The sequence below is a fragment of the Cydia fagiglandana genome, chromosome 16, assembly GCF_963556715.1.
Source record: "Cydia fagiglandana chromosome 16, ilCydFagi1.1, whole genome shotgun sequence".
Lineage (NCBI taxonomy): Eukaryota > Metazoa > Arthropoda > Insecta > Lepidoptera > Tortricidae > Cydia > Cydia fagiglandana.
In genome coordinates, this window is record NC_085947.1 from 3,035,703 (window position 1) to 3,058,443 (window position 22,741).

The 22,741-nt window shown below is 40.6% G+C and overlaps 1 protein-coding gene and 1 long non-coding RNA gene across 2 annotated transcripts in view; both read right to left on the reverse strand.

The window, feature by feature from the left end:
* Window positions 1-483: 483 nt before the first annotated feature.
* The window catches only part of LOC134671730 (uncharacterized), a 37,860-nt gene continuing 15,602 nt past the window's right edge, over window positions 484-22,741 (reverse strand). Inside the window, exons 2-3 of the long non-coding RNA XR_010099264.1 lie at window positions 3,367-3,968; window positions 484-3,246 (exon numbers count right to left, since the gene is read on the reverse strand). This is a non-coding gene — a long non-coding RNA (uncharacterized LOC134671730). The remainder of the gene's footprint in view (window positions 3,247-3,366; window positions 3,969-22,741) is intronic.
* Window positions 4,213-16,907, reverse strand: LOC134671729 (RNA polymerase II-associated protein 3-like). Its single transcript, XM_063529555.1, has 10 exons — window positions 16,738-16,907; window positions 16,375-16,491; window positions 14,955-15,074; window positions 14,347-14,474; window positions 13,654-13,864; window positions 11,788-11,994; window positions 11,056-11,248; window positions 8,671-8,825; window positions 7,602-7,797; window positions 4,213-4,322 (listed from the first exon to the last, which is right to left on the reverse strand). The coding sequence occupies exons 1-10, from the start codon at window positions 16,870-16,872 to the stop codon at window positions 4,234-4,236; spliced, it is 1,551 nt and encodes a 516-aa protein (XP_063385625.1). The 5' UTR covers window positions 16,873-16,907; the 3' UTR covers window positions 4,213-4,233.

A 22,741-nucleotide genomic window follows, 5' to 3' on the forward strand; every position in this document is an offset into this window, starting at 1 on the left:
AACTGCTGGTCAGTGATCACCTCGATGATAAGGTTCAATTTTGATTGTCAAATAGTCATAAGACGTAGCTGTAAGCCTACGAGTCTGTCTAAGAAAATATAATGAGTAATGACACTGTCATACTTCATCGCTGCAGAGTTTACACAAACGGACTCGGGCACAGTTTATTTTGAGTCTATTTATTATTTAATCGTATGGCAATTCGCTTCTATTTTACTTTTGAGTCTGAATCTAAATTATACAAGTTATACAGGAGCATTCCATGAAATTGTCTACCATTTGTCCCGTACAAACGCGATTTTCTGAAGATTTGCAGGAACAATAGTTTCCTTTTCTATGACAAATGGTCAAAATTATGCGCAGAAAAATAATTGGCTACTTTAAATGCCGAAAAAAAGTCGCAACACAGGAAATAAAATGCGTTTGTACGGGACAGCCCGTGGAATGCTCCTACAACGCTTTCGTGGAGTTCAAATGAAACAGTTATTAACAAATCATTCAGTTTAATTCAACCTAAACAGAAAAATACTTAAGCACCAATTGAAATCAAACTAGGGAAAATAATGACAGAGCTCTCATTATTCTATGACCTCAACAAATAAAATATATCAAGAGACCTATAATTTTAGGTATATTAACACATTCATTGCCACCCGGCCAAAGACGTCCGCGTCAGGGCACAACAATTTCGTCAGCAGTAGTACCACGATCCCGACTATCGGGTCGTTAGGCCTGGGAACGAAATCATAAAATACCCGATAGTCGGGTTTTCGGCACTGAATGTGTCAATCATTAGGTTACAATTTTTGTTCTTTCTTTTATCAAAAACTGTTTAGAATTTTAACAATAAGCAAATAACAAACAAAAAATCAATACTCAGAAATTGCAAGTAAACAGTTGATGAAACAATGTAAAGAAAATCGCTTGCAAGTTCTTGTAAATTCTAAATAGGGCTTAACCTTTTGGACGCCAACAACCGATATATCCGCACCGTAGGTCCAACGCCAAAGACCGATGAATCCGTCAGACCTACGTGCATATGCATAAAGTTCAATTTTAGTTTTCAGTTTTGACACTTCGGTGACGTGGCGTCCGAGTGACAGCTTTTGTGTTTGACACGGCGTCGAAAAGGTTAAATTCTGCGAGAAATTGAACTGTTTCAGGCTCGGAGTAATTAACAATGGAGACGCCATGTCTAAAATTTTCGGTACAAAATAGTCTGCTGTTTTTTGCGGGGGAGGGGCACATCAAATGTATAGGTACGTCATGTCAGATAAACGTCAGTCCATACATATGGTTGACATGTGGTTGACCATTGGCCGCCTATTTTCGACAGAGGGGAACGCCTGTTAATGGCGGCTCCATTGTTAATTACTCCGAGGTTTCAGGTGTTGAATTAAAATAATAATTATGACTTATTCACATACCTAATATACCACTAGGTTTTTTTCATAAAAAACACCCCGTGTGAACATTGCACGTTCCTAATCAGTTTTTCACACTAGCCTTTGACTAGGACCAGTGAGACCAGTACGACACTTTAACCTTTTTCCAGGCATAGTACGATTTATTGACCACATGCGTGTCGATAGAATTGCAACCTTAGACGTCAGATTTAAGGTTCAAATCAAATTGTACTGTCGTAAAATGTTACACGTAGTCAAATCAATTACAAAAACATAACTAATTGGAATACACGGTGTAACATGAGTAAACCGAATAATTTTAACAGCGTATTCCTGATCATATTTAGAGACAAAAATGTCATATAAACTTTTTTGAAATTCGCCTAGTTTCAGAGATATTATTAATTAAAAAAAGAACAAGTTTTTATTGTTACATGGTGTAAAAGGCCTTTTTGATGGTGATGTTGCTGCTATGGGGCGTAGTCTAAATATCCTTATTGATAGATGTCAAAAAGTGACAAGTAACACTTTGCAAAAAGTAGGTTCTACGAAAAAAAAAATGTAAAAATCAATTTTAAGTGACAAGTTTACCAATAACATTTATTTTTTATGTACAAATACATTCAAAAAATTGAAAAAACAAAACAAAAAAAAATTTTTTTTTTGGCGAAATTGACCTAAACTCATATTACATTTTTTACTTCTTTTGACCTCAGAAATGCGTGGTTAAAATTATTCGGTTTCCTCATGTTACACCGTGTATATGCAGATTTTTAAAGAAAACCGTCTAGATTGGTGCGGTTTGGAAAAGGGTTTTTAACATTTGGCGTAAGTAATAATTATGTTGCGGTTTTTTAAAGATATTGGAGGCAAACGAACATTAGAATCATCTGATGGTAAGCAATTATCGACACACATGGATACCTGCAACACCAGAGGGGTTGAAGTCCGTAGCCGGTCTTTAAGATGGGGTACGCTCTTTCCTTGAAGGTCAGCATGATCACATTTTAATCGCTTGTTCCGTTCTAACAATTATGTAAGTGCGAAAGTGGCAGGTATAGTGACAGGCGATAGAAATCCTACCATGCTACCAACGCAAGGGCGACAGTACATTCCACAGTTTGGTCAAGACCAGGGGTCTCTAAACTGGAGCCTGGCTCCCGCGGGCCGGACGTTGGGTGTCGGCGGGCCGGATTGAAACGCGTCGCGGGCCGGGGTTTGAAAACCCCTGGTCAAGACCATGATGACCTTCTGCCAGATTTTAATTGACTTTCATTTTTTACATTAAATGTAATGGCAAACTACCAAGACGACTAACAAGATGGCTAACGACAACTCATTTTGCTGCGTTGATCTCAGAGACAGGTTTAGCGCTGTACCAGACTAGAACTAAGAAACATAAAGTAGCATAGCATTACAGAATATTGCCAGAATAGCGCAATCTACTTTAGCTGTAAAAGTTGTGGCAAAAATTTTGATACTACGCGTCTCAGGGCCACTTGCGCCATCCCACTAACTCCCCAGTTAGTTACTTTTGCACCATTTCACTATCTCGGGGTTAACCAGTTAAACCTGGAGTTACCATGGTTACCAGTGCGATTAGGTTTAACGGTTTAACCATTTAACCCCAGGTTAGCGGGATGGTGCAAGTGGGTCTCAGGGCCACTTGCGCCATCCCGCTAACTGGGGTTAACCAGTTACACCTGGAGTTACCATGGTTACCAGTACGATTAGACACAGGGTTAACGGTTTAACCATTTAACCCCAGGTTAGCGGGATGGTGCAAGTGGCCCTGAGACCCACTTGCGCCATCCCACTAACTGGGGTTAACCAGTTAAACCTGGAGTTACCATGGTTACCAGTACAATTTGACACTGGGTTGACAGTTAAACCGCTTAACCCCAGGTTAGCGGGATGGTGCAAGTGGGTCTTAGGGCCACTTAGGGCTTAGCGGTTCAACCGTTAATCCAGTGTCAAATTGTACTGGTAACTCCAGGTTTAACCGGTTAACCCCGAGATAGTGGAATGGTGCAAATGTGGCGCCTAGGGTAGTATTCCATCTGTCCAATTTCATTGTCCAATGTGAATTTTGTCTCACATTTTGCTTACTGAGAGAGTGAGACGCAATGACATTGAGATGGAATACCCTCAGAATTGAAATCTAGCAAAATCAAAGACATGTTGGTATCTATCGACCTAGTAGGGTGATTGCTCAGTTATTGGCCACTACATATTAATTGGCCACTCCTAACAAATCAGAAAGAAACAAGCCAATAGAAGTCTTATTGTTACGTAGCGGTCAATAAGAACTATAGCCAGTGGGGAGACACTCTTGACTTCGGGCAAACTCGGCTCCGTTCGGCTCAGCATTGCTCCGAGCAATTGAATAATTATTAGGGTTGGCACCACTTGACGTCCTTGAATTTTGACAACCCTAAATAGCTGAAAGGGATAGTGCCATACATTAGAAAGGGACAGCATGAGTCGTCCCTGAATCGCTGTCAAACTTCGGTTTTGTAGGAAGTGTCCCTTCTGTACGGTAGTACTATTATTTATTCTGTGCTATCCTCCTAAGGCTAGTTATCTTCAAATTTAAATCATATTCAATTTGAATAGAGTCACATTTGTTTTGTGTCGTTAAATTTTCAAACAAAACCAAAATCAACTCTATTCTCTGCACTGTAGGTTCAAATTTCAGTGCCTTAGGAGGCTATAGCAGTCACCCTATACGAGATTTTACAGCTTAAGGAATTATTTTAGCAGCGAAGGTGTTACATGAGAGGTCTAAAATTGGATACAATCTACCTAAAGCCTTATATCTATTGACTTAAAGTTCAAATTTGTTCTTCAGATCTGCGATGTCGTCTTCTGAGCAGTGTTCTACAGTCTTACAGTGTTCGAGGAGACTGTTGAGCGCTAGAAAAAAAAAACACATTGTTAAGAAAAAAAGTTTAGTGCGGATAATGGGGTTGGCAACTGTCAAAGGTTTGCATAGATGGCGCCATCATAGCTTGCCCCTTTTTCTATGAGATTTAGCTTTAAGGGCAGGCAAAAACATTGACACATTTCTAAGCAAGCTGTGCTGGCGCCATCTGCTAAATACTTCGACCGGCCCCATTACCGATTCGCAAAATGCCCTTGTGGGCCTTGTGGGTCTTGTGTGTGGGTGGGTGTTGATAGAAACTCGAAGTTTTTTTAGTCTAAACTTTAGACTCTAAAGGACCATGCGTCAAAATGGTATCGTCTTGGGTCGTCCCATTCATTTTTCGTCAAGTTCTTAAATTAGTCCTATTCTGCTTTCGTCACGCATTCTACATTGAAAGCCACCGACGAATGTAGAAATTGGTGGCGAAAGCAGAATAGGACTAATTTAAGAACTTGACCAAAAACGAATGGGACGACCCAAGACAATACCGTCAAAATGGTCCAAAAACCAACAGAGTTGAGAATTAGGTCATTAGATAGGTACTTCAATGGCCTTCATTTCGTTCTAGGGGCACGCGGAAGTCCATTGCAGAACTGAGATATTTATATATAAGACAATTCTCAAGAATTGTTAGGAATCCACCAAAATAAACGTATTGTGTTGCTCTGAAAACAAAGAAACGACATTTAAAGTCTATTAATTGGCATGTCGATTCCCACTTTACATTTCAAGCTATTTTATTTGTTTTATTTCACTCTCCGGGTTTATAACCTCACACCAATCTTTTTGCAAAACAAATCCTGTTTTACCGATAGAGCAGCAATGGCGGTGGCAGCGCCATCTGTTGGTCCCGCCAAGCAAACTTCCACTTTACCGACAGAGTCATGCATTGTAGACCATTCAAAGAAATCTTATTTCTTTATATCTCCCCTCCACGGAAAGAAAATTTTTTACTATAGAAAATTTTCAAGCATGCTACGATTATTATTTTAATCTTCTCATTTACACAGTTGCTGGAATGAGTTTCGTGATATGAAAAAGATTCGACTCCAACTTTTTGTGGCCTGTATCAATTCTATATATAGAATTTGAAATTTTTTCTTTGATTTCAAAAGGTCCAATCTTTAATTCATCCAGTTTTTTGTTTAATTTGTGTCCATTTTCTACATATACCATATCACCTGTATTGAATTTATGGCATGTTCTATTCTTGTCGTATATCAATTTATTATAGTTATGAGACTTAATTGAATTTTCGAGTGCAAGTTTTTTGTCTTTCATCCAGTCATCTACTGCTTTATCTAGTTTTAATTCGTTTGGCAGCAATGAATCATCTGAGCCATCCAGAAGGTATCTTGGTGTGAAACCAGTGACTGTGTGTTCAGTATTGTTATATTGGTTCACATAGTCGTGAGCAATTGTTGTCCAAGCAATCGTATTCCCGTTTTCGTTCATTTTACATCTTATTTTGTTTACAAGAGTTTGATTGAGTCTTTCATTCAAACCGTTAGAGAATGGTGCATTTACTGCTGTGAAAATCAGCTGTATTGAATTTGCATTTAAGAAATCTTTAAATTCCTTGGAATTTATGCCTGGATATTGGTCAGACAGGACCATATTAATTTCATAATCTTTTATTACATTATTTATTAGTTTTATGAAGTCCTTTGCACTCTGAGTCTTTGAGGTCACTATATATGCGTATCGCGTAAAATGATCCACTAAAAGGTGAAGGTATCTTTTTGTCGAGCGCGATCCACCAAAGCCGCCAATTGTATCTATAGAAACGATTTCAAAGGGCTTAGTGGCAGGACCTAAATGCGACATTAAACCATATTTAACTTGTCTTCTCGTTTTATTCTTTATACACACCTCGCAGTTTTTACATGTATTAGTGATATTTCTAGTCATATTTTTTGCTGTATATTGTTTTCCAATTTTCATCTGCAATTGTTTTACACCTATGTGACACATATTTTCATGTACTTTTTTTATTAGTTTTATGCTAAATTCTTCTGACAGTACTATTTTTTCAAATTGTCCAGTCTGAATCTATGGTAAATTTTATCACCATGCTGTTGTACCCATCTAGGCACTGTTTGTCCATTAGATGTTTTAACATTTCAATTTTTTTAGTATCCTGCACCATTTCAAACCTTTTACATTCATTCTCAAATTCCTTAATCCACTGCTCAACATTTGTTGTTTTTCCAGAAAATTTCTCCAGTAAAAACCGTTCAGCTATTTTCCCTAAGTTTTTACTAACAGGTTCTGTATTATTAGTATTATTATTTGAATGTTTCGTTTCACTTATAATTTCGTCCAAATATTGATCATCAAACTGTACATTTTCACCTTCGTCTAAGTAGATTTTTCTCAATTCTTCAGTTAGTGGGATCCATAATTTCCGTGTTTGATGTCTTTTTTTTAATGAATTTTTTACTTTCTTGAATACATCCGTAATCGTAATACCAGTGTGTTTACTAGCAGGTTTCAAATCGTCAGGAACTTCAAACACACGACCATCAGGTACTTCGATTGAGGTTATGCATATTGTATTTGTTTTTCCTTCCGATCCCGTCGCTAGTACCTCGAACGTAAATCTTAACTTTTCCATGTTTTTATTTTTACTAGAAATGTCGTTTTATAAGACAATTCTCAAGAATTGTTAGGAATCCACCAAAATAAACGTATTGTGTTGCTCTGAAAACAAAGAAACGACATTTAAAGTCTATTAATTGGCATGTCGATTCCCACTTTACATTTCAAGCTATTTTATTTGTTTTATTTCACTCTCCGGGTTTATAACCTCACACCATCTTTTTGCAAAACAAATCCTGTTTTACCGATAGAGCAGCAATGGCGGTGGCAGCGCCATCTGTTGGTCCCGCCAAGCAAACTTCCACTTTACCGACAGAGTCATGCATTGTAGACCATTCAAAGAAATCTTATTTCTTTATATATATTTTAGTCAAAATGTTGTCACCCTTATTAGCTAGGCAATAGAATCCAAGTAAGTAAATTAATTGCTGCAGGATAGATGTAAATTACTAATATCTCGTGAGCATCGTTTAAATAACCTGATAGAGATTTCGTTAGTGCGACGTAGAAATCACTACACACTCCAACGCCATCTAGCGTAAGTTTGGTAAACTCTTCTGTATGAAACTATTTACAGATGCAAACAGGTAAGTATGAGACCGGTGGCAAGATGATCAATCCTCAACCTTAATGCTACGAGATAAGATATAGTTTCACACTATACTCACTTTGCTTGTCCTTGTTGGAGAGGAACATAGCCAGCGCCGAGAACCTCTTGACCCGGCTCAGGCCGCGCAGGTATGACGTCACGGTGTGCTGCGCGTACTTGCTGACGTCACCGTGCAGCAGCTGAAGGAACTCCGAGAGAACGGGGCTTTCTAGAGCGTTGTCGAATATTGATGGGATCTTGGACGGGTCTATGATCTGGAAAAGGATTTTTTTTTAAATAACAAATACAGATTATCGACGTAGTCCCACAGTAAAACCATAGAGAAATGTAGTAAGACAAGAGTGCTCACTCCATACATCACTTTTGGTACCAAAAAGACTATTATTTTCATAGTCGACATCTAGCATCGAGTAGCGGAATTATCAGTACTTTAAGTAGCAGTAGTAGTACTGTCAAGTGACAATAGATGTAGCACCGACCGGAAAGTCTAATGCTCAACAACATAAGCCAATAACTCTTGCATGAACTGGACACTGTGGGTCGGCGGCACCATGTTTTCTTTTAGCTTGGGATTCTGCCAGGTATAGTTCGATTTGTAACTGGCCAGTTCGATTTGTAACTGGCCAATCCTTTGTCCATTGTTAAGTAAATCTGCATCGGTCACTTTAACCGGTTATTGAATTACAACTCCTATCGAAATTGCAATAAGATTTCATATTGAGCCAAATGGAATAATAATTTGCCACTTCTTGTGTGGTCCCTCGACTCCGTCTACGGTTACTGAGTGCCGGCGAGTCGAGCGCTACAGAACCAGTCTAAAATGTGTCATTCTTCTTCTTCTACTGCCATGCCCTAGCGGGCGTCGGCGGCCACCTTTGCAAAGTCTTCTCTATACTCGGCCAGTCTTGTTAGCGTGGCCGCGTCTTTGATGTGTCATTGAAATGCGTAAAAACGGCGCGTTATCGGAGAGCGCACCTACACTGGTTTTTTGAGCGTAGGACTAGCCCGCGCTCAGGTGCCAATTAGAATTTATACGACCCTTTTTTGCAGGTGCGGTTTTACTTAACAATAGATAAAGGATAAGCCGTTCGGGGCCAGCTACAAATCGAACAACTATAAATACTCACACTCAAATAATCCGCCTTGGCGCGGTCGTTTCCCCTCAGCATCTTCCACTCCTGCATGAACTGGACACTGTTGGTCGGCGGCACCATGTCTTCCTTCAGGACCTCCTTCTGCGTCAGGTCCGCGAGCAGCTTCTCTGATGCTGGACTGGTTATTTCTATGTTCTGCAAGGTAAGACATTGTATCTTAGGCGGGCGTGGCTCACTCCGCGATTTCGTCGCGTCGCAACAAGCACATCCGTCCCACACCAATTTTGGTGGCTAGCCATAGGCGCGTGGCGCTTGCGCCACCTAGCGGTCATATCTGTCCTAATCGTAACAGACGCGTTTTGTTAGAGAGAATCTTCTGTACTACTATTATAATTAATTCTGTGTCTCAGGTAGGTATTCCACCAGCCCAATATCTTGGTCCATTGGTGCGTCTCACTCTCACTAAGCAAAATGTGAGATGCAAATACACATTGGACAAATAAATTGAAGTGGAATACCACCCTTAGGCACTGGTCCCACCGCGAGCTAGTAAGCTATGAGCTATCGGCTATAAACACGAACAAAAGATAAACACTCCCGTGTAAATAAAAGAGACACGGCGATATTTATAGTTACTCGCCCAGCGGTGAGCTATAAATATCGCCGTGTCTCTTTTACATTTTGTGTTTTTTTTCATAGCTTACTAGCTCGCGGTGGGACCAGTGCCTTAGCTAATAAAAGTTATAATTACATTTTGGAATGAAGCCTTTATAAGGGCCTCTGACAGTCTGAGACTCAGGAGTATAGAGACATTATGCTCACCTTGACTTCAGCCTTCACATCCCCCGCGTTGTCTATGAGGTGTGTCTCCTTGGTCTTGTTGTCATTGTTGTTGGAGTCCCCGTGGGACAGGGTGTCTTCTAGTTCCACGATCTGTAGTCTGGTCGCAGGCTTCTCTGGTTCAGTCCTGCCGAGGGGTATCGCGCGAGATATTATGCTCACCTTGACTTCAGCCGTCACATCCCCCGCGTTGTCTATGAGGTGTGTCTCCTTGGTCTTGTGGTCATTGTTGTTGGAGTCCCCGTGGGACAGGGCGTCTTCTAGTTCCACGATCTGTAGTCTGGTCGCAGGCTTCTCTGGTTCAGTCTTGCCCAGGGGTATCTCACGAGATATTATGCTCACCTTAACTTCAGCCACATCCCCCGCGTTGTCTATGAGGTGTGTCTCCTTGGTCTTGTTGTCGTTGTTGTTGGAGTCCCCGTGGGACAGGGCGTCTTCTAGTTCCACGATCTGTAGTCTGGTCGCAGGCTTCTCTGGTTCAGTCCTCCCGGGGGTATCTCGCGAGAAATTATGCTCACCTTGACTTCAGCCTTCACATCCCCCGCGTTGTCTATGAGGTGTGTCTCCTTGGTCTTGTCGTCGTTGTTGTTGGAGTCCCCATGGGACAGGGTGTCTTCTAGTTCCACGATCTGTAGTCTGGTCGCAGGCCTCTCTGGTTCAGTCCTGCCGAGGGGTATCTCGTGAGATATGCTCACCTTGACTTCAGCCGTCACATCCCCCGCGTTGTCTATGAGGTGTGTCTCCTTGGTCTTGTGGTCATTGTTGTTGGAGTCCCCGTGGGACAGGGTGTCTTCTAGTTCCACGATCTGTAGTCTGGTCGCAGGCCTCTCTGGTTCAGTCCTGCCGAGGGGTATCTCGTGAGATATGCTCACCTTGACTTCAGCCGTCACATCCCCCGCGTTGTCTATGAGGTGTGTCTCCTTGGTCTTGTGGTCATTGTTGTTGGAGTCCCCGTGGGACAGGGCGTCTTCTAGTTCCACGATCTGTAGTCTGGTCGCAGGCTTCTCTGGTTCAGTCCTGCCGAGGGGTATCTCGCGAGATATACTCACCTTGACTTCAGCCGTCACATCCCCCGCGTTGTCTATGAGGTGTGTCTCCTTGGTCTTGTGGTCATTGTTGTTGGAGTCCCCGTGGGACAGGGCGTCTTCTAGTTCCACGATCTGTAGTCTGGTCGCAGGCTTCTCTGGTTCAGTCCTCCCGGGGGTATCTCGCGAGAAATTCTGCTCACCTTGACTTCAGCCTTCACATCCCCCGCGTTGTCTATGAGGTGTGTCTCCTTGGTCTTGTTGTCGTTGTTGTTGGAGTCCCCGTGGGACAGGGTGTCTTCTAGTTCCACGATCTGTAGTCTGGTCGCAGGCCTCTCTGGTTCAGTCCTGCCGAGGGGTATCTCGTGAGATATGCTCACCTTGACTTCAGCCGTCACATCCCCCGCGTTGTCTATGAGGTGTGTCTCCTTGGTCTTGTGGTCATTGTTGTTGGAGTCCCCGTGGGACAGGGCGTCTTCTAGTTCCACGATCTGTAGTCTGGTCGCAGGCTTCTCTGGTTCAGTCCTGCCGAGGGGTATCTCGCGAGATATACTCACCTTGACTTCAGCCGTCACATCCCCCGCGTTGTCTATGAGGTGTGTCTCCTTGGTCTTGTTGTCGTTGTTGTTGGAGTCCCCGTGGGACAGGGTGTCTTCTAGTTCCACGATCTGTAGTCTGGTCGCAGGCTTCTCTGGTTCAGTCTTGCCCAGGGGTATCTCGTGGATTGGGATGGATTTGAGGGCCCTCTGTAGCAAAAAATGTATGCTAGTTAGTCAATCGTTTTTAGGAGAGTTTTCACTCTATGGGATACAAATTCCTTTGGTAAAAATTGGTATCAGAGTTCTTTTTGTTTTCGTGATTCGATCAATGGCTTCACACTTACAGACTGCAAATTTACTGTAACTAAGTTTTCTTACGTTTAGACACTAAAGTATACAGGTCAAGTTTTACTACGACTCAAACCCAAAAATAGGAAAAAAAAAAAGAATTTGTTGTAAAATTTACAAAAATATTTATCGCCATTTAGGGATTGGTCCTTAAGTTAACGTTGTTCAGTATCATGACCTGATATAGGGTTATTTTTTTATGTCAATATATACTCTCAAAGTAAAGACTTACCCCCTTATTCATAAAACTTTACGGGACTGGTTTAGTTAAATTATGTTTTATCCCTTTATTGCAAATACATAAGACAAAATGACAGATAAGGACAAACAATAATTAGCTAATTGAGGTTTGAGGCGCGTTTATGAATAAGGGGGTTAAAATACACTGGTAATTTTACCTTGGACCTCAAATGAGGTGGTTTCTTGACAGGTTTGATGACAGTAATGCCCTCTCCGACTCCGTCCCTCCACCTCTCTAGCTCGCTGGGTGGCTTGACTTCTTTCACCGGCTCATCCTGAAGTTCTATGATCTTCGGCTGTCCGGTCTTCGGGAAGGGTTTGGTTTCACTGGTCGGGGTCGAGTTGGGTGATGACTTTGATTTCAGCTGGAAAAAAAGAGTTAAGTGATATAAATTAATTTAAAAGTATTTAAACTAGTAGTTCGCCCAAACCGAGAACTCGCGGTTCGCCAAAATGATCAATAATTGAATGCGCACTGCACTACTTAGTCGTCAAAGGATCGAAAACCGCGCACGATTTATTGCAAGATCTGTGCAGAGCAACTGAATAAATAATAGTACTAGGTACCGAAGGTTCACTCTCTAACAAAACGCGTCTATTACGACAGATATGACCGCAAGGCGCAAGCGGACGTCCGTTCCATAGCGGTGCGCGGCAACCACTACTGCTAGACACCAAATTTGTTGTGGTCCGCATGTACTTGTAGCGACGCGACGAAATCGCGGAGTGAGCCACGCCGACGGAACTGTTGAAATCTGAAACTAGTTAAAACTCACCTCAACCACGTGATCTTCGGCTGCCTCCTGGCCGCAACAACAAAAGGTGGATTTCATATCACAAGGAAATTCTACCAGTCAACACAGTGGACCGCTAAATTGGGTTTAATGCTGGGGCAATAAGTAAACTCAATAAGGCCTAGTTTACTCTCTGGGTTGGAAGGTCAGATGGCAGTCGCTTTCATAAAAACTAGTGCCTACGCCAATTCTTGGGATTAGTTGCCAAGCGGACCCCAGGCTCCCATGAGCCGTGGCAAAATGCCGGGATAACGCGAGGAAGATGATGATGATGACTAGGGCAATAAGTAATTTGGACCCACTCTCTAAGTTACCTATTTCATTGGTTTTAAGGTATGGTAGGGAGGTTGTGGAAAGCCTGGCAGACTGAAACTTACCTGCTTAGGCCTACTTGCAACTTGCACCATTCCACTAACCCGGGGTTAACCAGTTAAACCTGGAGTTACCACGGTTACCAGTACAATTTGACACTGAGTAAACGGTTTAACCGCATAACCCCGGGTTAGTGGGATGGTGCAAGTGGGCCTTAGTATCCATACTTTTCCTAAGGTCATCCCGCAGCTTTCTCGCTAGTGACTTGAGGACCTCATTGAGGTCATGTGAAGCAGGTCAGAGGGTTACAAGTCGCTGTTCTGAGTCACGGCCATAGTCCATTCTGATATTTATTTCATAAATTTGAGTGTTTTACAACTTACACCTATAGTCCCAATTCTGTTCTAAAGGTCATCTCTCTGTTTCCTCGCCTGTGAATTTTGAGGCTCCAACTTTTTTTCGCAGGTGTAAATACAAATTACGTGTCTCACCCCTCGGGCTGCGAAGGCCGTTGGGGATGGGGTGGTATGTGGGACTCGCTCCTCCCGTACTTCCTCTGTTACTCAGAGGGAGGGGAGCCTCATTGAGGTCCTGCGAGGCAGCTCAGAGGGATCCGAGGCGCTCTCTGGCAGTGCCGCGCCGTCAGTTGGCCTTCACGTAAGTGACGTCGAGGTAGGTTGCTGTGGTACTGTGGTGCCCTAGTGTTTAGTTCCCATTCTGTTCCTAAGGTCATCTCTCTGCTTCCTCGCCTGTGAGTGGTGAGGTTCTAACTTGAGGACCTCATTAAGGTCCTGCGAGGCAGCTCCGAGGGATCCGAGGCGCTCTTTGGCGGTGGCGCGGCGCCAGTTGGCCTTCAAGTAGGTGACGTTGAGGCAGATTGCTGTGGTATTTATTTGGCCCTAGAGTTTCACTACTTACCCCTTTAGTCCCCATTCTGTTCCTAAGGTCATCTCTCTGCTTCCTCGCCTGTGAGTTGTGAGGTTCCAACTTGAGGACCTCATTGAGGTCCTGCGAGGCAGCCCGGAGGGACCCGAGGCGCTCTCTGGCGGTGGCGCGGCGCTGGTAGGCTTTTACATAGGTCGGGTCGAGGCGGATTGCTGTGCTGCAGTCAGTCTCGGCTTGGTGTAGGCTGCGGAGGTAAGTAGATGTTAGAAGAAAATGTCAAAAATTGGCGTCTAAATGAATTAAGGTAAAATTATTCATTTCAGGAAATTGGAAATATCAACCTTTTCTTAGTGGTTAGTGGTGTAATAAAACTTTCTCACACAATAAATATTACAGATATAGTTGTAGACTCCTGAGTGTATAAAACAGATAGGACTAGGAGTAAACAAAATTTAGAATTTGGTAGTTTTAGTATAATTTTCATAATAAAGAAGTAGAGGACTTTTAGAACTTTTTTTTTTACTTTTGAACTATTTTTGTTCAGCTCTTTTTGTTATTTTATTATTTAACGAAGTTGTGCACAAACGGTGAAGTTTGGGATCCCTACAGTAGATGATTTTGTCAACCCTGAAAGGTTTGGTGCTAGGGCTTCATTAGTTTCATTACTGACTGTTGTAAAACTAGATGTAGTGATAGAAGAACTGTATTATTTGGTGGTAAATTTACCTGTCTTTTTTGAGATAGCACAGTCCTCGGTTGGCATAGTATATGGCATCATCCTTTACAAGCTCTATGGCGCGGTTGTAGCACGCTATGGCCTCATCCCATTTCTCCATCTTTACGAAACTGTTGCCCTGAAATAATTGAAATTATTAAAAAAACTGGACAATTGCGAGTCAGACTCGCGCACCGAGTTCCACACTTTTTAGAATTTGTTGTTATAGTTTCTGCTACTGCAAAAGTACATCGTCTATGAACATTTCTACCGTCTATCTATCTATCACGGTTCATGAGATACAGCCTGGTGAAGGACAGACAGACGGACAGAGGAGTCCTAGTATTATGGTCCCGTTTCTGCCCTTTGGGTATGGAAGCCTAAAGATTATATACAAAGTTACAAACTGACACTGACATTGCTGATATGTGATTGACATGTTGATGACCCTAGATCAGTGGTTTACAAAGTGTGGGTTCCAAAGCCTTTACTAGCCTTAAAACAATACATAGCAAAACATTTTGTTTGTACTAAGGGGCTCGCGTCATGACAAAGTTTGAAAAACACTGACTTCTAGATGATAGGTAGTTGAGTTACCATCAAAAGCCATCATACTCACTCTCTCTTTCTCATGATGGGCCTCCTGCCGCAGCTTGTCCATCTTAGCTGACTGGCTCTTTTTGCTGTCCAGGGATGTGGGGCCCACATCTTCCATGTCTATTTCCTCACAGGCCTTGTCCTGAAAACATGATGCAGGTTTAGTGTCACCAATAGACACACCGAGAAAAAAAAACCGAATACAAGATGGAGAGATGAGCTACGAAATTCGACAGATACTGGTGGAGAATATCACAGAATAGGAAGGGATGGGAAAAACTGGGGGAGGCCTTTTCCGCACACGCGACATGCAAATAAATATATTAAATTGAAAAAATTATTAAATGTGTAAAAAAAGAATGAATTAAAGGCCATTACTATTACTGGTCGCTTAAGGAGATACTTAAAAGTAATCACTTTCCAATGTCAGCTAAGAAAAAAGTTTTCAACTTGTGTATCCTCCCATGTATAACCTATGGCTGCCAAACTTGGGCACTGACTCAGAAACATCTCCAAAAGCTTAGAACCTGCTAAAGAGGAATAGAAAGAAGTATGATGAACATTACATTAAAAGATCGTAAAAGAGCAGATGAAATAAGAGCAAAAACGAAAGTAGAAGACATAATCAAGAAAGTAAGAAAGTTAAAATGGCAATGGACAGGCCATATGACACGGGATAGTAAGGAAAAATGGACCAAAATAATTACAGACTGGCAACCACGAGACGGTAACAGAAAAAGAGGTAGACCAATTAAAAGATGGATGGATGACATCAAGTCGATAGGGGGCGCCACCTGGACCAGAAAAGCCATTGATAGAAAGGAATGGAAGCAGCTGGGAGAGGCCTATGTGTCAGAAGACACGCTGAACACTAATCCGGTCAATATGATGTGTTAGTTTTTAAGTAAATTTGTTTATATATTTAATGTAATACTGTTTTAGTTTTGGTAATTAAGGCTATTATGACTATTACTAGCTTTAGGGTCCATTTCAACCAGAGATGTACAAGGGATTTGTTTTTATGAACCAATAGAATTACTGCATGCTGAGCGAGGAAAACAAATGAAGTGATTCTATAGGTTATGGTAACGCATCCTTGGTCAAAAAGCACTATTATCATCTTTGAATTGAAGAGATGTTTCAAGAAGTTAGCAACACAAGTAAGTCATCCCTTAATTCTTTATAGGGCATCTTTAGATATTATATGGCTAAAATGATCCCTACATCATCTTTTTGCATCTGTCATATCACTGGCCCAATATTTCAGGGCAGGGTTATATGTTTCACTTGTATCAAAAGGTTTGAACATTAAGCTTAGAATATTTTTTAAAAGTGGGAAATATGGTTTGAACATTGTATCAAAATGTAACAACTTTGTAATATCGAGCCAGCGATATCTGATACATGTTTAAATTATACGAAACAACCACAATAGTACTTACAACATCAAAATCGTCCCAGGCTTTGTAGTCAGACGACGGAATACGTTTCTCCACCTTCTTTTTAGTTTCAACAATCGGTTTCTCTTTCCTCGCTTTACTCCTCACTGGGGGTAAGTCCTGACCTCAAAAAGGTTAATATACGTTAACAATTTCAGTCGAGGACCACTTAGAAATGAAGAGATATAGAATATCAAGAGTACAAAGAAAAATACACCGCAATTTCTCAATCCTAGCGACGCAGTTAAGACCAAATACATTTCTAATTATTACAGTATTAAAACCGTGACAATGATACTAATATACATAGCTAATTATACCAGCTAGTGATTTACATGAGAAATATAACCGTAAATTACTGTAAACCTGCTCAAATTCGCCGTTCAAAGCGGCCTCTTTACGTTTCATTTCAACCTCCCAGTTCTTAAGGTCTGTGAGGTATGTTTGAAGATTTTTTACGTTATCCCGGCAGGCCTTCTGGATCTCAAAGGCTTTGTCCATTTTTTTCTGTACTTCTAAGGGTGGGAACGGGTTTTTGTTACCTTCAATCACAAAAAATAGCGTTGTTAGATCAATAGCAATCGGTTGTCAACGTGAAATAGTTTTTTCACGTTGTCATGGCGCTGGCTTCGTTCGGAAACGTGTTTTCTTTAGCTATTGACAGTGTAAGTGTTAATTATTTATTGTGCGAAATATTTTTTCAGTAATTATGATTTCGATATTATTAATCAATTTCGTAATTTTTTAGATGTTTTATATTACTATCACCGAATATTAAGTTACTAAAAAATATCAAATACAAATATTAATATATAAAAACTGGCCATGTCTGTTCAAAAACTTTCGTAAACGCCATTAAAGTTTTTTCTTTTATTTAATTTTTTTTGGCTTAAACATTTTGGCAAAAATATAGACCGGCCAGTTATAGACGGTCAAACAAGTTTTTCAGCAGAACGAGGCGCGAAATTAAAATTTTCTATAGGACGTTCACTCTTCGCGCCTACATTTTTTTGCCGCTCTTTTCTACTGACGGAAATAGCTTGACAGAGTATATTCGCTAAGTACGAGACGGATTCGCACACCGACGGCTCCGTATGGTTCATAAACACTGAATTTTTTTTTCCCGAAAACAATAAACTGGATAGAGGCACTAACTTAACTTTTGCTTTGCCCCTAAGTTTTTAACTGTTAAATGCAAATCTGTAATCGAAGAAATAGCATAGTTAAATAATGCGACTCCGTTCTAGATCCTCATTTTATGTTTCTTGGTCAACGGGAAGTAGATTAATTCATCAATGACCTTTTATATTATTATTTGTGAAGCAGGCAGGCAGTTGAAATAACTGATAATGCCTGTATCTAGAGCCATCAACCGAGTTTTCAGTGTTGAGTAGAGTTTGCATTGTGCTTGTCTAGTTTATTCTTAAACTAATTGACACTTTGGGCCGATACTACGTCCTCTAGGAGTTTGTTCCAAGCTTTGACCACTCTGTTGCTAAAGAAGTGTCTATGAGGATATAGCATAGGTTTTATGTTTACTTTTTGTATAAATAAAACAGAAACACTTGCAAAGGTAAAATAATTAGGTTTGTAAAAATTCCATTGGGCCCAACCTTGCCCTGCGACACCTAATTGAAATAATTACGAAGACGTTTAGTGAGCAAACGTTACGTTATATATAATTAAATTTCGCCATCGCACCGTGATCGTGCTCATCGGCGATGGATTGAACGAGGATTCTGGGCCGCGGGCAAGGTCGGAGTTGAAACTAATTTAGTTGCATGGACAATATTGTTTTAGAAATTATTTGCAGCAGTAAAATGAACGAGTCTTTCTGAAATGCGCGTCCACCAGGACCAGTTTTCTTTGCACTTCGGGTAGGAACGTTTCCATAGTTCGTTTTTTTTAGCATTAGAAAGAACTCCACAGAAGCAAGCGTGCAGTTTTTATCAGGCTCTTTAATTGTTAATAATTATTGAATTATCTAATGTAGCATGGTCAATACCTAGTATACCTACATATAATTTAATTCAAATTATTACCGCTAGAAGTGCCGGATTTGAAACCACAAGCTTACTTTTGCGAAGTTCTTTCTAATGCTAAAAAAACGGACTGTAGTTTAGGATCTGGCGCCATTAGGATTTGAGTTAGTCCCTCAAATCCTCGTGGAACCTATCATCAAAACTGAACATTGACACACTTTAACATACAGTTATGTAACTGAACGAAAAGCAATTACTCAAACCCGCTTTAGTTAGGTCATACTAAGCAACTTTTATCATGGAACCAACCCAGAAAATGCGAAAAAAAATGGACTCCTATAGGAAATTCAACATCAGACCTGCAAAATGTATAAAACCTGCAAAATGTGTTTTCGGGGTTGGTTCCATAGTAAAAGTTGCTCAGTGTGACCTAAACATTAACGGGTTTGATTAGGTAATTGCTTTACATTCAGTTACATACTGAGCGGCTACCGCGAAAACAGAAATTCGTAAATTGCGGGGATCTTTCTCTTTTACTCTAATGAAGGCGTAATTAGAGTGACAGAGACAAATCCCCGCAATTTGCGAACTTAGATTTTCGCGGTTATAGCCCTGTATAGAAGTGGACAAGTCGCTAAAGGTGAAATACCTATGCATGTGTCGTTGAAGAGTTCCGTTTTGGCAGTTTTGGTCTTCATCAGCATTTCCACTTCATCAAACGGCACTCTTTTGTATGCAAATACATGGAATGTATGTGATTTAAAGAGTTTCCTCAATTCCTTATGGACCCCATAATCAGAAATGAGTTTGGATAAAAATGGGACCTACTTAAAATAAAAAATATATTTCTCCAAACGACGGAGTTCTGAGGCAATAAAAACACTTTTTTTGAAGTCGGTTAAAATTAATATTATAGTTATGAGATATTACGTTGCAGTATCTGTTAGGCTTTGGACAGAGCAGCATGTAGGACATCTATTAGATATTTTTTAGACATCACCAAGATACGATAACGATATGTTTAAGATCTAACCTGTCAAATTTGACATTTGCGCGATTCTGGAGACACTCTTGAACGATTTCCTCAGGATATGACTTAGAGATCCAATTCACATCTAATATATATCTTAATCTTAATCTAACGTAAAGGTGACATTGGTTGCCCGAATTGCGCTGCAAAAGAGAACTAGTTGATATCTAAACTATAACGTATCTAGAATGGATCTAGTACGTGTCGTCTCTTGTGAATATTTTGAAGTTCGAATACGGCAGTAGGTCTTTGGTGTCGGAGGCCAAGATCCACTTCGGGTCGTTGCGCCACAGCAAAAAAAAGTACCCCTTAGGCCTTAACGTTTAATCTAATATACCACTATGAAAGCATTCAATTACCGAAAACTAATATTTACAGGGTTGCCAACTCCAATTTTTTTTTACCCCTGAGCTCAACTTAAAAACCCCTAAAACTGTACTGTTTGGAAAACCCACTAAATAAAAAATAAAAGAAATTATTATAGATTTTCCAAATTTAGAACATTATTATGATTTTCAACCGGTTCCACATTTTAATGATCATACATATGAACGTTATACATAGATGGTCAAGAAAATCTTGTCAGTGGAAAAAGGCGCTAAATTCAAATTTTCTATGAGACGAAATCCCTTCGCGCCTACATTTTTTCAAATTTGCCGTACTTTTCTACTCTAAAAAAAACCCTAAAAAACCACTAAAAATATTTAGCCCCTAAAAAACCCCTAGCTGGTTAATTCCCCCCTAAATTTAGTGGTAAAACCACTAAGTTGGCATCCCTGAATATTTATAGCCTTATAGCGGCTCGCAGGGGGAGTGGAACCCACCACTTATCACAGAAATAAACTACCTATTTCATTATGCGTATGATCGCGTGAAATATTAACCAAGCATTTCCTAAATTACCCGCCTTCAACAGACTAGGTACAAATAGCAACACTCTTTCTTAACTGTCCATCGATGGACCTTATTTCAAAAGGCATAAGGTCCACCGATGGGCAGTTAATAGTGTGGGCGATGGTACAGTAGCTCTTCAGAGCCAATTTATTTCCAAAAGATAGTCATGTGAACCGAATCTCGAAGGTCAGCGACCTTGACATGGGCCGAATTCGAAAACACGCGAGGTTTGGAAAGCAATATGGTAGGTGACTAGGTGTTGAACTTGTTTTGGTTGCAAATGAGTCGGGTTTTTGAGTAACCAGTGTAATGTGACCCCGAGAACCTTAAGCGCCACTTTGCACCATCCCACTAACTCGGGGTTAACCAGTTAAACCTGGAGTTGCCATGGTTACCGGTACAATTTAACCGCTTAACCTCGGTTTAGTGGGAATGCGCAAGACGCCGTATATGAGATTTCAATGTGATAATGAATATAATGAATATGAATGTGAATAATATGAATGAATAATGTGTAACTAGTCTTAAAATGAATAAGATTTTTTGATTTTTCATTCGGTATCATGTTCTGATTAAGAAAAAGTAAGAGAAAGTTATAAAAGAAGCGAAAAAAACTTTTTAATGGGGTAGGTCGTCAGATTACACCATTTTTGTTACACCTTGTATACAGGGTGGAAAGGTAACGCTACGTCTTACGTAGGCGAACAACGCGCGAACGCGGCGCGGCGCGGCGCGGCGAAATCAATCCTTTGATGCCCATAGAAGTGTCCTACGTAAGCGATCTCGTTGCGAACGCGGTGCGGCGCGATTTGCACGCGAATGTCAGGCGGCGCGGCGCGGCGCGGCGCGGCGGCGGCCGCTTTCGCCGCGCCGCGTTCGCGCGTTGTTCGCCTACGTAAGACGTAGCGTAAGTCGGGCCCTGGAGGGAAACTAATTAAATCCTTAAGCCGGTTTATTTTACTTAAAGGAGACATTCCTTTATTTTTTAAAAGAACAAAACTGCATTCCAAAATTTTCTAAAACTCGCTTGCCTCGCCCGGGACTCGAACCGACTAAAAATTCCAAAAAATAAAAACTCGCAATTTTATTTTACTAGTCGATACAGTTAATGTTAATGATAACATTTCTCCAAGAAACATTAGGTCTTACACTCGTCTGTCGTACAAAATATCCATAAAATCTAATATTTAGACAAGCCAAATTGAAGAAAAAAGAAAAATACATTGAATGCAGTTCTGTTTTTTTTTAAAAATAAAGGAATGTCTCCTTTAAGTAAAATGAGCCAGCTTAAGGATTTAAGGTGATTTCCCTCCAGGGCCCGACTCATCTTTCCACCCTGTATATACTAAATATTGTACTTATATATTATATTCGTTCGACTCACTTATGTTTGGTGCTTGGATTAATACTGAATACCCCTTGGGGTAAATTATGGCAAAATTACTTGCAGTAGATGCGTAGGCGCGCGCTTACACGCATAAGGCCCGGTATATATTTATTGTATAGTCTGGCAAATACAAAGTCAGTAAGTAAGAACAAAGAAAACTATACTCAGCCCTTTCTTTTGGAAAGTACTCGTAAATAAAAGAAGCTTATATTCTTTTCCCATACATAAAACTTAAGAAGTTTTACGTAAAATATTTCGGAATTTAGGATAGTTTCCGCATATTACGACATACATATATATACATATACATATATATATATATATATATACATATATATATATACATATATATATATATATATAAACAAAACATGTGTTTTATATGTATAAAAAACAAAAGATAAACATTATCCTGTTGTTTTTATGATTGATATTTTTCCGTGACCTCTATTATTATAATAAAATAAGTTGGCTACAGCTACGAGGAAGCTAGCAATGTGAGTGGATAAGATCATCATAAGGCGAAGAAACTACACGAGAATTTAATGTTAACCTTTTGGCTAGTCTGGTGGGGTAAATTTTATAAAAAGGTCCCTTCTGTGGACAAGACAGCAAAAGTTAACAAACCGGGACATATATATCACATTTTTCTTCTGGTGTCTCAAAAACTGATAAATGGTATCCCCATGTAAGCACAAAAATTAACTATTGATTCTTTTAACTTTGCCATGTCTACAGTAAATACTTTAACTATACTCACTCGTGTACACTACGCCTATACCGCTGTTATTGCAATACATTGCGCAAAAGTTAATTTATTCGATTACTTACCACCCTAACGCTACGTCTTAAGTTGCTAACACACTATCGCACCGCACCAAGGTCATTGTGGGACGCACCCATAAGTAAAAGGGAGAAAGCGATATCTCTTTCTCCCTCTTACTTATGGGTGCGTCCCACAATGACCTTGGTGCGGTGCGATAGTGTGTTAGCAACTTTACGTAGGCGAACAACGCGCGCCGCGCCGCCTGACATTCGCGTGCAAATCGCGCCGCACCGCGTTCGCAACGAGATCGC

Bases quoted from the DNA above. Each gene is read 5' to 3' on its own strand.
- LOC134671729 (XM_063529555.1), bottom strand. From the start codon at position 16,872: ATGGACAAAGCCTTTGAGATCCAGAAGGCCTGCCGGGATAACGTAAAA. The intron at 16,492-16,737 runs GTTTACAGTAAT...TTTTGAGGTCAG, and splicing joins TGAACGGCGAATTTGAGCAG to GACTTACCCCCAGTGAGGAG. The intron at 13,865-14,346 runs GTAAATTTACCA...TTACCTCCGCAG, and splicing joins TGCTATCTCAAAAAAGACAG to CCTACACCAAGCCGAGACTG.